General features: G+C 43.6%; 1 protein-coding gene across 9 annotated transcripts in view; it reads left to right on the top strand.

The window, feature by feature from the left end:
- LOC106612295 (TNFAIP3-interacting protein 1) overlaps positions 1-12975 on the top strand; it is a 31573-nt gene that overhangs the window by 3169 nt on the left and 15429 nt on the right. For 7 of the 9 annotated variants that reach the window (XM_014213330.2, XM_045724237.1, XM_045724236.1 and 4 more), the window contains exons 1-2: positions 3711-3879; positions 6938-7136. In XM_014213330.2, coding sequence (XP_014068805.1) covers positions 6974-7136 — 163 coding nt within the window. In that variant the 5' untranslated portion in view covers positions 3711-3879; positions 6938-6973. Of the gene's footprint in view, positions 1-3710; positions 3880-4366; positions 4421-6937; positions 7137-12975 lie in introns of those variants that run through there. The other 2 variants (XM_014213326.2, XM_014213325.2) reach the window with 2 other exon arrangements.

The following is a 12975-nucleotide window of genomic DNA, read 5'->3' as shown; positions in this document are numbered from 1 at the left end:
CTACTATACTCTATTCTACTCTATTATACTGTATTCTACTCTACTGTACTCTATTCTACTCTATTATACTATATTCTACTCTACTGTACTCTATTCTACTCTATTATACTGTATTCAACTTTACTGTACTCCATTCTACTCTATTATACTGTATTCAACTTTACTGTACTCCATTCTACTCTATTATACTGTATTCAACTCTACTGTAGTCTATTCTACTCTATTATACTGTATTCTACTCTACTGTACTCGATTATACTCTATTATACTGTATTCTACTCTACTGTACTCTATCATACTCTATTATACTGTATTCTACTCTAATGTACTCTATTCTACTCTATTCAAAACCAGCGAGCCGATGTTCAAGATAAGCAATACAGCTAAATTATTCCTGTTTAGCAAGACAGCATTTTGCAGGGGTTTTTTTTGTTTCACAATATAACGATTTGTTGGTTATGTAACGCCAAATGTAAAAATTTTGCAGAGCGAGAAAATGTATGTTGCTGAAAAACAGATTTGATTAAGCTTTAGCTCAGCGGGCTTAAACTGTCTTTAGTTTCAACTGGGTTTGAACTTAGGTTGTCTGCGTGCCGTCTGACTGGGTTTGATGGATAAAAAGATAGCAGAGTGCCAAATTTTAACCATTATGATGGTTACCTGGACTGACATGAGTGAACTGTTGTGTCGCCCCCCCATACCGGAAACAAAGCTTTTCAGTCTTTGTCGGTCTAAGGTTGGCTCTGAGGGCTGGTTATGGCCATGGTTGCCTAGGATACTTTCTAAATGTAATCCGTTACAGTTACTAGTTACCTGTCCAAAATTGTAATCAGTAACGTAACTTTTAAATCTGATTACTTTCAGATTACCTTCCCCTTAAGAGGCATTAAAAGACAAAAAGTATAGATCAAATGCCTTAGGTTTGTCATCATAGTGGTTTCTGTGGTCAGACTCGCTCAGGTGGAACAAACTTAAACTTGTGCTTTTTTTCCAATGCTGAATTGAATGTCATTGAAAAAAAACATACTTTCGGAATTTAAAAGTAATCCAAGAAGTAATCATCCAGTTTTTCATAAGTATCTGTAATCAGATTACAACATTTTTGCTGGTAATGTAACTGATTACAGTTACTGTTTTTTGTAATCAGATTACATTACTCCCCAACCCTGAATATAGTGTCCAATAGGTCCTACAGACCATGGAGAATGAGAGAGGCCTCTAGTGGCAAAGAGACTGTATTATCATGGGCATCGCCATTGAGGGCTTCCACCATTTTAATGTAGTCAAATGGTTGGGACTTCCTACTTCCTTGGCTGAGCTCTCCTAGTGACACTGTTGGACTCATGTCCAACCGAGTCATCAGGAGAAATCAGCCAATTGTGAAGAAGAAATTGACTACTTCAAAATCAGTGGAGGCTGGTGTGAGGAGCTATAGGAGGAAAGACTCTGTGTAATGGTAGGAATGTAATTAATGGAACGGAGTCAAACATGTGGTTTCCATGTTTGAGACTGTTCCATTTAATTCCATTCCAGCCATTACACAAGAGCCCGTCCTCCTATAGCTCCTCCCACCAGCCCTCACTGTTCAAAATGGAGCCCATGCTGTCACAGACGCTTTAATGGCACATATGCAAAGGTGAGTCATCTGTCTAACTCTATGGTAAAGACAGGTCTGCATTGTGTCTCACTTATTTTAGTCAATAGCAGTTCATGTTTAGGTATTATTTTATTTTCCACAAGATGTCTCTATTGGTTTTGGTTGCATCTAGTATATGGAGGTCACCCATCATGAGATTCCTATCTTTGAAAATAACTGAGCAGAAGAACACATTTTGTTGATCATAGGCCTATCTGCAGTATAGTATATGTATCAAGGTTGTCCCAGAGTTCATATGTGCAAGGATAGAACATAGATAGAAATAGTAATTCGTCCTGTAGAGCTTTTAAGGGAGTAGTGAAGTCTGTGACTGTAGTTCAGCCTCTCCCTAGAGGTGCGGAGCTATAAAGGAGTAATGAAGTCTGTGACTGTACTTCAGCCTCTCCCTAGAGGTGTGGAGCTATAAAGGAGTAGTGAAGTCTGTGACTGTACTACAGCCTCTCCCTAGAGGTGTGGAGCTATAAAGTAGTAATGAAGTCTGTGACTGTACTACAGTCTCTCCCTAGAGGTGTGGAGTAGTAATGAAGTCTGTGACTGTACTACAGCCTCTGCCTAGAGGTGTGGAGTAGTAATGAAGTCTGTGACTGTACTACAGCCTCTGCCTAGAGGTGTGGAGTAGTACTGAAGTCTGTGACTGTACTACAGCCTCTCCCTAGAGGTGCGGAGCTATAAAGGAGTAATGAAGTCTGTGACTGTACTACAGCCTCTCCCTAGAGGTGTGGAGCTATAAAGGAGTAGTGAAGTCTGTGACTGTACTACAGCCTCTCCCTAGAGGTGTGGAGCTATAAAGTAGTAATGAAGTCTGTGACTGTACTACAGCCTCTCCCTAGAGGTGTGGAGTAGTAATGAAGTCTGTGACTGTACTACAGCCTCTGCCTAGAGGTGTGGAGCTATAAAGGAGTAATGAAGTCTGTGACTGTACTACAGCCTCTCCCTAGAGGTGTGGAGCTATAAAGGAGTAATGAAGTCTGTGACTGTACTACAGCCTCTCCCTAGAGGTGTGGAGTAGTAATGAAGTCTGTGACTGTACTACAGCCTCTCCCTAGAGGTGTGGAGTAGTAATGAAGTCTGTGACTGTACTACAGCCTCTGCCTAGAGGTGTGGAGTAGTAATGAAGTCTGTGACTGTACTACAGCCTCTCCCGAGAGGTGTGGAGTAGTAATGAAGTCTGTGACTGTACTACAGCCTCTGCCTAGAGGTGTGGAGTAGTAATGAAGTCTGTGACTGTACTACAGCCTCTCCCTAGAGGTGTGGAGCTATAAAGGAGTAATGAAGTCTGTGACTGTACTACAGCCTCTCCCTAGAGGTGTGGAGCTATAAAGGAGTAATGAAGTCTGTGACTGTACTACAGCCTCTCCCTAGAGGTGTGGAGTAGTAATGAAGTCTGTGACTGTACTACAGCCTCTCCCTAGAGGTGTCGAGTAGTAATGAAGTCTGTGACTGTACTACAGCCTCTCCCTAGAGGTGTGGAGTAGTAATGAAGTCTGTGACTGTACTACAGCCTCTCCCTAGAGGTGTGGAGCTATAAAGGAGTAATGAAGTCTGTGACTGTACTACAGCCTCTGCCTAGAGGTGCGGAGCTTATAGCTAAACTCCTTAGTTGCTACATATTTTGTGGGACTCATAAATTAATTATATATACCCATTGATTCTTGAAGAATATCATTTATAAACACTTCATGAGATTAGTTCAACAGTTGTACCCCATCTCAACCCAAAATATATATTTGTTTTACACCAATGTTTGTAAACATAAATTTAAACACACACTGTATAGCCTCATAACATGGTTCAAATCATAATTGTGGTATCATGGACGGTCAGTCCATGCATCTATAGCTCTGTCTATGAATTTGAGAGTGGTTACATGTCTCCAGGTCCATCCCTCAGTTTTTTACCAAACCAGAGGCTGGTTGACGGCTTTGTTATTGTTTCAACTAAGGATTCTAGCTTTAAGGTCACTGGTTCAAGCCTTGCTCTGGCTGCAGTCATCCATGCCCCCCCAATCAATCCCTGAGCTACCAATGTTTGGAGCAAAACACTGCACTGTTTTTTAAAATATTAAACCAGCCTGTGTCAAGCTTCTGCATTGGTCGGCCCGCTTGTCAACCACAACTGTTTACAACATCAAACGACAGCGAGGTGGAATTTCCCAGGTTACAGCAGAGACCACTTCCGCAATTGGTGTCTGGGTAAATCGATGGAGCCACTGAAGCAGAAAGGTAGCTAACATAAGCCAAAGGTCTCTTTGTTTACCATGAAATTGATAGAAAGTTGGCTAGCTACGTTGTCTGGAATCAGACACTGGTTTTGATACGTAGCAAATGACTAGTTAGTTTGCTATCCAATATATATTTTGTCATGTTAGCTATAATTTGCATGACATTGTTAGCCAGGTCGTTATCTTTTAGAAATACTTTCACTTAGATATAACGTTAGCTAACGCGAATTAGCTATCATTTAGCTTGCTATACAGTCCGATTTGCTGCTTTGTTAGCTGACGATAACTAGCTAATGGTTTTTCGGCATCTTAGCATAGCAACTGAAATGACTAACGTTAGCTAGCTAGCTTCATGGCTAGCCATAATTGTATCGTTAGTTAAGCCAGCAGTGTAACTATGGGATGTCGCTCCTAACTACAGAACCGCGAGATATGTTGTTCTCGCTTGACATCTAATCAGTGACTGTTTTCTGGACTGGATACTTTAGCCGTCTCTTCTTCTAAGCAATAATGAACGAAGAAAGAAAAGCCGAAAAGACAGAGTGAGTTGGGTCATGTTGTGGTGTTGTCGGGACTCTCGGTGGACGTCATCACATCTCATGACAACATCCAGTTTGAATGATGGCGTTTTCTAAAATAATATATTGTCTTTCATTTCATTATTCTATTTTGCAACTGAGATCAACTGCACTAGCTAGTGTTTATCTAATCGTCTGGTTACTACTGTACAATGTCTTTTATTTCTCATCTGTCTGGCTGGAAGTTCAGTTTTTAATATTGCATGGTCATTTTTCAGGCATTCTCCAGTGTGGCATTTTAATAGCATTTTTACAACGTTGTTATCACTCAATGACTTGACCACATCAGTGTTTGTAAGTTACACATTTAAATGATTGTGTCCTGAAATAGCTTTTACAGAAGTCCCCTTTGGCGACATTCTAATGTGACTCTGCATTGTAAATGGTTTAGAGTGGGAAACCAAAACAATGCTTTTTATGTAACCAAACTTCTCCTACAGCCATTCGGAAAGTATTTAGACACCTTGACTTTTTCCACATTTTGTTTACGTTACAGCCTTATTCTAAAATAGATTACATTGGGGTTTTTTCTTTATCAATCTACACACAATACCCCATAATGACAGAGCAAAAACAGGCTTTTAGAAATCTTTGCAAATGTGTATGAATTATTTAGATTTTTTTTTTAAAGACTTACATACCACATTTACATAAGTATTCAGACCCTTTACTCAGTACTTTGTTGAAGCACCTTTGGCAACGATTACAGCCTCAAGTCTTCTTGGGTATGACACTACAAGCTTGGCACCTGTATTTGGGGAGTTTCTCCTAGTCTTCTCTGCAGATCCTCTCAAGCTCTGTCAGGTTGGATGGGGAGTGTCGTTGCACAGATATTTTCAGGTCTCTCCAGAGATGTTCGATCGGGTTCAAGTCCTGGCTCTGACTGGGCCACTCAAGGACATTCAGAGACTTGTCCCAAAGCCACTCTTGTGTTGTCTTGGCTGTGTTCTTAGGGTTGTTGTCCTGTTGGAAGGTGAACCTTCGCCGCAGTCTGAGGTCCTGAGCGCTCTGGAGCAGGTTTTCATCAGGGAGCTCTCTGTACTTTGCTCCGTTCATCTTTCCCTCGATTCTGACTAGTCTCCCAGTCCCTGCCGCAGAAAAACATCCCCACAGCATGATGCTGCCACCACCATGCTTCACCGTAGGGATAGTGCCAGGTTTCCTCCAGACATAACGCTTGGCATTCAGGTCAAAGAGTTCCATCTTGGTTTCATCAGACCAGAGAATCTTGTTTCTTATGGTCTGCGAGTCTTTAGGTGCCTTTTGGGAAAATTCCAAGCAGGCTGTCGTGCCTTTTAGTAAGGCGTGGATTCCGTCTGGCCACTCTACCATAAAGGCCTGATTGGTGGAGTGCTACAAAGATAGTTGTCCTTCTGGAAGGTTCTCCAATTTCCATAGATGAACTCTGGAGCTCTGTCAGTGACCATCGGGTTCTTGGTCACCTCCCTGACCAGGGCCCTTCTCCCCATATTGCTCAGTTTGTCCGGGCAGCCAGCTCTAGGAAGAGTCTTGGTGGTTCCAAACTTCTTCCATTTTAACAATGATGGAGGGCACTGTGTTCTTGGAGACCTTCAATGCTGCAGAAATTTTTGGTACCCTTTCCCAGATCTGTGCCTCGACACAATCCTGTCTCTGAGCTCTACGGATAATTCCTTCGACCTCATGGTTTGGTTTTTGCTCTGACATGCACTGTCAACTGTGGGACCTTATATAGACAGGTGTGTGTCTTTCCAAATAATGTCCAATCAATTGAATTTACTACAGGTGGACTCCAAGTTGTAGAAACATTTCTAGGATGGTCAATGGAAACCTGAGCTCAATTTCGAGTCTCATAGCGAAGGGTCTGAATACTTATGTAAATAAGGTATTTCTGTTTTTTATTTTAAATTTGCAAACATTTCTAAAAACCTGTTCACTTTGTCATTATGGGGAATTGTGTGTAGATTGATTTAGAAAAAAAGTTATTAAATACATTTTAGAATAAGGCTGTACCGTAACAAAATGTGGAAAGTGAAGGGGTCTGAATATTTCCAGAATGCACTGTATATGAGGGAGTAGGAGGTTGGTACTTCTCCTCCTGTAGGAGGTTGGTACTTCTCCTCCTGGAGGAGGTAGTATGAGGTTTGCGTTTTGTAATATCAGGCTAAAGATCATCTCAATGTCTATTAGTTTTCCCCTTAGCCTTGTGTGCTAGAGCTATTGACTTAGCCTGGTCCCAGATCTGTTTGTCAACTCCTTGTCATTCATTGCCATGCCATGGAGTTGACATGATAGCACAAACAGATCTGGGATCAGGCTACTAAAGTCTAGGTTCTCTCATCACAAACGATAAACATGACATGGGCCTATTTCCCCGTACTGTAACAAAAGTTACTGAGCACAGTCAAAACACATTCCCTAACTGGAACCTCCCACACAGCTCTGCCTCTCTTTTTCTATTGGTTCTTTCCTATTGATGTTTCTGTTCTGTTGTTCCTCCAGTTCCCAGCACCATGCCTGGTAAGTGAATCAGTGGCGATGGAAGGAAAAGGGCCCTATCGTATCTACGACCCCGGCGGGGGCGAGGCTAAGGCCAGAGAGGCCAGGGAGGAGGGCAGCAGCATTGGAGGGAGCAGCTATAGACTACTACTGGAAGAGAACAGCGTGCTCCGAGAGAGGATGAAGGGACTCAAGAGCTTAGGTCCGTACCTGCTTTTGTGACATAGCCTACCCCTCTGGTCTAGATCACCAGCTCTTTATTATGGTCCTAATCTCTCCTGGACAGAAAACAACACAGAAACATAATTGGGCATCTGACCAAATTACGCCAGATTTGAGTTCTGGGTTAATTGTAAATGATTATACTCCATGTAATACAACATGTCTTTAGACAACATCTACCTGTATTGTAGGCACTTGTGACATTGTATCAATGCCACTGTACATCAGTAGACCTGGGTTATTGTAGGGACGTGTGACATTGTACCAATGTCACTGTACAGCAGTAGACCTGGGTTATTGTAGGGACTTGTGACATTGTACCAATGCCACTGTACATCAGTAGACCTGGGTTATTGTAGGGACTTGTGACATTGTACCAATGCCACTGTACAGCAGTAGACCTGTATTATTGTAGGGACTTGTGACATTGTACCAATGCCACTGTACAGCAGTAGACCTGTATTATTATAGGGACTTGTGACATTGTACCAATGCCACTGTACAGCAGTAGACCTGTATTATTATAGGGACTTGTGACATTGTACCAATGCCACTGTACAGCAGTAGACCTGTATTATTATAGGGACTTGTGACATTGTACCAATGCCACTGTACAGCAGTAGACCTGTATTATTGTAGGGACAGCAGTAGGTTAACTACACCTCCGATCAAAAGTTTTACATCTACTCATTCAAGGGTTTTTCTTTATTTTCACAATTTTCTACTTTGTACAATTAATAGTGAAGACATCAAAACTATGAAATAACACATATGGAATCATGTAGTAACCAAAAAAAGTGTTAAACAAATCAAAATATATTTGAGATTCTTCAAAGTAGCCACCCTTTGCCTTGATGACAGCTTTGCACACTCTTGACATTCTCTCAACCAGCTTCATGAGGTTGTCGCCTCAAATGCATTTCAATTAACAGGTGTGTCTTCTTAAAAGTTAATTTGTGGAATTTCTTTCCTTAATGCATTTGAGCCAATCAGTTGTGTTGTGACAAGGTAGGGGTAGTATACAGAAGATGGCCCTATTTGGTAAAAAACCAAGTCCATATTAGGGCAAGAACAGCTCAAATAAGCAAAGAGAAACGACATTCCATCATTACTTTAAGACATGAAGGTCAGTCAATACGGAAAATTTCAAGAACTTTGAAAGTTTCTTCAAATGCAGTCGCAAAAACCATCAAGCGCTATGATGAAGCTGGCTCTCATGAGGACCTCCACAGGAAAGGAAGACCCAGAGTTACCTCTGCTGCAGAGGATATGTTCATTAGTTACCAACCTCTGAAATTGCGCCCATATAAATTCTTCACAGGGTTCAAGTAACAGACACATCTCAACATCAACTGTTCAGAGGAGACTGTGAATCAGGGCTTCATGGTTGAATTTCTGCAAAGAAACCACTACTAAAGGACACCAATAAGAAGAAGAGACTTGCTTGGGCCAAGAAACACGAGCAATGGACATTAGACCAGTGGAAATCTGTCCTTTGGTCTGGAGGCCAAATTGGAGATTTTTGGTTCCAACCCCCGTGTCTTTGTGAGACGCGCTGTGGGTGAACGGATAATGTCTGCATGTGTATTTCCCACCGTAAAGCATGGAGGAGGATGTGTGGGAGTGCTTTGTTGGTGACACTGTCAGTGATTTATTTAGAAATCAAGGCACACTTAACCAGCGTGGCTACTACAGCATTCTGCAGCAATACGCCATCCCATCTGGTTTGGGCTTAGTGGGACTATCATTTGTTTTTCAACAGGACATTGACCCAACACACCTCCAGGCTTTGTAAGGGCTATTTTACCAAGAAGGAGAGTGATGGGAGTGCCGCAACAGATGACCTGGCCTCCACAATCCCCCGACCTCAACCAAATTGTGATGGTTTGGGATGAGTCAGACCGCACAGTGAAGAAAAAGCATCCAACAAGTGCTCAGCATATGTGGGAACTCTGTTGGAAAAGCATTCCAAGTGAAGCTGGTTGAGAGAGTGCCAAGAGTGTGCAAAGTGTGGCTATTTTGAAGAATCTCACATATAAAATATACACTGCTCAAAAAAATTAAGGGAACACTTAAACAACACATCCTAGATCTGAATGAAATAAATAATCTTATTAAATACTTTTTTCTTTACATAGTTGAATGTGCTGACAACAAAATCACACAAAAATAATCAATGGAACTCCAATTTATCAACCCATGGAGGTCTGGATTTGGAGTCACACTCAAAATTAAAGTGGAAAACCACACTACAGGCTGATCCAACTTTGATGTAATGTCCTTAAAACAAGTCAAAATGAGGCTCAGTAGTGTGTGTGGCCTCCACGTGCCTGTATGACCTCCCTACAACGCCTGGGCATGCTCCTGATGAGGTGGCGGATGATCTCCTGAGGGATCTCCTCCCAGACCTGGACTAAAACATCCGCCAACTCCTGGACAGTCTGTGGTGCAATGTGGCGTTGGTGGATGGAGTGAGACATGATGTCCCAGATGTGCTCAATTGGATTCAGGTCCAGTCCATAGCATCAATGCCTTCCTCTTGCAGGAACTGCTGACACACTCCAGCCACATGAGGTCTAGCATTGTCTTGCATTAGGAGGAACCCAGGGCCAACCGCACCAGCATATGGTCTCACAAGGGGTCTGAGGATCTCATCTCGGTACCTAATGGCAGTCAGGCTACCTCTGGCGAGCACATGGAGGGCTGTGCCGCTCCCCAAAGAAATGCCACCCCACACCATGACTGACCCACCGCCAAACCGGTCATGCTGGAGGATGCTGCAGGCAGCAGAACGTTCTCCACGGCGTCTCCAGACTCTGTCACGTCTGTCACATGTGCTCAGTGTGAACCTGCTTTCATCTGTGAAGAGCACAGGGCACCAGTGGCGAATTTGCCAATCTTGGTGTTCTCTGGCAAATGCCAAACGTCCTGCACGGTGTTGGGCTGTAAGCACAACCCCCACCTGTGGATGTCGGGCCCTCATACCACCCTCATGGAGTCTGTTTCTGACCGTTTGAGCAGACGCATGCACATTTGTGGCCTGCTGGAGGTCATTTTGCAGGGCTCTGGCAGTGCTCCTCCTGCTCCTCCTTGCACAAAGGTGGAGGTAGCGGTCCTGCTGCTGGGTTGTTGCCCTCATACGGCCTCCTCCACGTCTCCTGATGTACTGGCCTGTCTCCTAGTAGCGCATCCATACGCTGACAGACACTGCAAACCTTCTTGCCACAGCTCGCATTGATGTGCCATCCTGGATGAGCTGCACTACCTGAGCCACTTGTGTGGGTTGTAGACTCCGTCTCATGCTACCACTAGAGTGAAAGCACCGCCAGCATTCAAAAGTGACCAAAACATCAGCCAGGAAGCATAGGAACTGAGAAGTGGTCTCCACCTGCAGAACCACTCCTTTATTGGGGGTGTCTTGCTAATTGCCTATAATTTCCACCTGTTGTCTATTCCATTTGCACAACAGCATGTGAAATGTATTGTCAATCAGTGTTGCTTACTAAGTGGACAGTTTGATTTCACAGAAGTGTGATTGACTTGGAGTTACATTGTGTTGTTTAAGTGTTCCCTTTATTTTTTTGAGCAGTATATTTTAATTTAACATTTCTTGGTTCCTACATGATTCCATATGTGTTATTTCATAGTTTTGTAAGATGGCGCCGGAGAAGAAGGCAGGCGTTTTACGTGCCCCCAGCCGATCTGTTTATTTGCGTTGTTTGTAACTTACATTTATTTTACTTATTTTGTACATAATGTTGCCGCTACCGTCTCTTATGACAGAAAATAACTTCTGGACATCAGGACTGTGATTACTCACCACAGACTAGCAGAATCCCGACGCAAAGGATATACTGCTTCCTCGGGAACAGGCCCTGATCCCCTTGATCTACGTGAAGAGGCGGCGGAGAAAGAGGGGCCAAAGGGTGGGCTGCCTTCTGAGAATTCATAGGCGATCAAATAAACCCCCACTTCCTTCCATTCTGCTAGCAAACGCGCAATCTTATGTGGAAAATTAAACTACCAACGGGACTTTTTAAAACTAACATCTAATGCTTCACGGAGTCGTGGCTGAACGACGACAATATCAACAAACAGCTGGCTGGTTATACGATGTACTGGCAGGATAGAACAGCGGCATCTGGTAAGACAAGGGGCGGTGGACTATGTATTTTTGTAAATAACAGCTGTTGCACGATATCAAAGGAACTCATGCGAGCAATAGCTCGAGACTATCTCATTATAAGCTGTAGACCACACTACCTACTGAGAGTTTTCATCCGTATTCTTCGTAGCTGTTTACATTCCACCACAGTCAGAGGCTGGCACTAAGACAGCAATGAATGAGCTGTATTCCTGCATAAGCAAACAAGAAAACGCTCACCCAAAGGTGACACTCCTAGTAGCCGGGAACTTTAATGCAGGGAAACCTAAATCCATTTTACCAAATTTCTATCGGCATGTTAAATGTGCAACCAGAGGAAAATAACTCTGGACCACCTATACCCACACACAGAGACGCATACAAAGCTCTCCCTCACCCTCCATTTGTCAAATCTGACCATAATTATATCCTCCTGATTCCTGCTTACAAGCAAAAATTTAAAGCTGGAAGCACCAGTGACCTAGATCAATAAGAAAGTGGTCAGATGAAGCAGATGCTAAGCTACAGGACTGTTTTACTAGCACAGACTGATATATGTTCCGGGATTCCTCCGATGGAATTGAGAAGTACACCACATCAGTCATTGGCTTCATCAATAAGTGCATCGGCGACGTCGTCCCCACAGTGACTGTACGTACATACCCCAACCAGAAGCCATGGATTACAGGCAGCATCCGCACTGAGCTAAAGGCTAGAGCTGCCGCTTTCAAGGAGCGGGACTCTAACCCGGAAGCTTATAAGAAATCCCACTATGCCCTCCGACGAACCATCAAACAGGCAAAGCGTCAATACAGGACTAAGATCGAATCGTACTACCCCGGCTCTGACACTCGCCGGATATGGCAGGACTTGCAAACCATTACAGACTACAAAGGAAAGCACAGCCGAGAGCTGCCCAGTGACACGAGCCTACCAGACGAGCTAAACTACTTCTATGCTCGCTTCGAGACAAATAACACTGAAACATGCATGAGAGCACCAGCTGTTCCAGAAGACTGTGTGATCACGCTCTCCGCAGCCGACGTGAGTGAGTCCTTTTAAACAGGTCAACATTCACAAGGCCGCAGGGCCAGACGGATTACCAGGACGTGTACTGCGAGCATGAAATGACCAACTGGCAAGTGTTTTCACTGACATTTTCAACCTCTCTCTGTTCGAGTCTGTAATACCAACATGTTTTAAGCAGACAACCATTGTGCCTGTGCCCAAGAACACTAAGGTAACATGCCTAAATGACTACCGACCCGTAGCAGTCACGTCTGTAGCCATGAAGTGCTTTGGAAGGCTGGTCATGGCTCACATCAAAACCATCATCCTAGAAACCTTGGACCCACTCCAATTTGCATACTTCCCCAACAGATCCACAGATGATGCAATCTCTATTGCACTCCACACTGCCCTTTCCCACCTGGACAAAAGGAACACCTATGTGAGAATGCTATTCATTGACTACAGCTCAACACCATAGTGCCCTCAAAGCTAAGCTAAGGACCCTGGGACTAAATACCTCCCTCTGCAACTGGATCCTGGACTTCCTGATGGGCTGACCCCAGGTGGTAAGGGTAGGTAACAACACATCCTCAATACAGGGGCCCCTCGGGGGTGCGTGCTCAGTCGGCTGTACTTCCTGTTCACTCATGACTGCACGGCCAGG

The sequence above is a fragment of the Salmo salar genome, chromosome ssa09 (genome assembly GCF_905237065.1).
Source record: "Salmo salar chromosome ssa09, Ssal_v3.1, whole genome shotgun sequence".
Classification (NCBI taxonomy): domain Eukaryota; kingdom Metazoa; phylum Chordata; class Actinopteri; order Salmoniformes; family Salmonidae; genus Salmo; species Salmo salar.
Note: the sequence above shows the minus strand (reverse complement) of the source record. Positions and strands in the feature narration are given on the sequence as shown.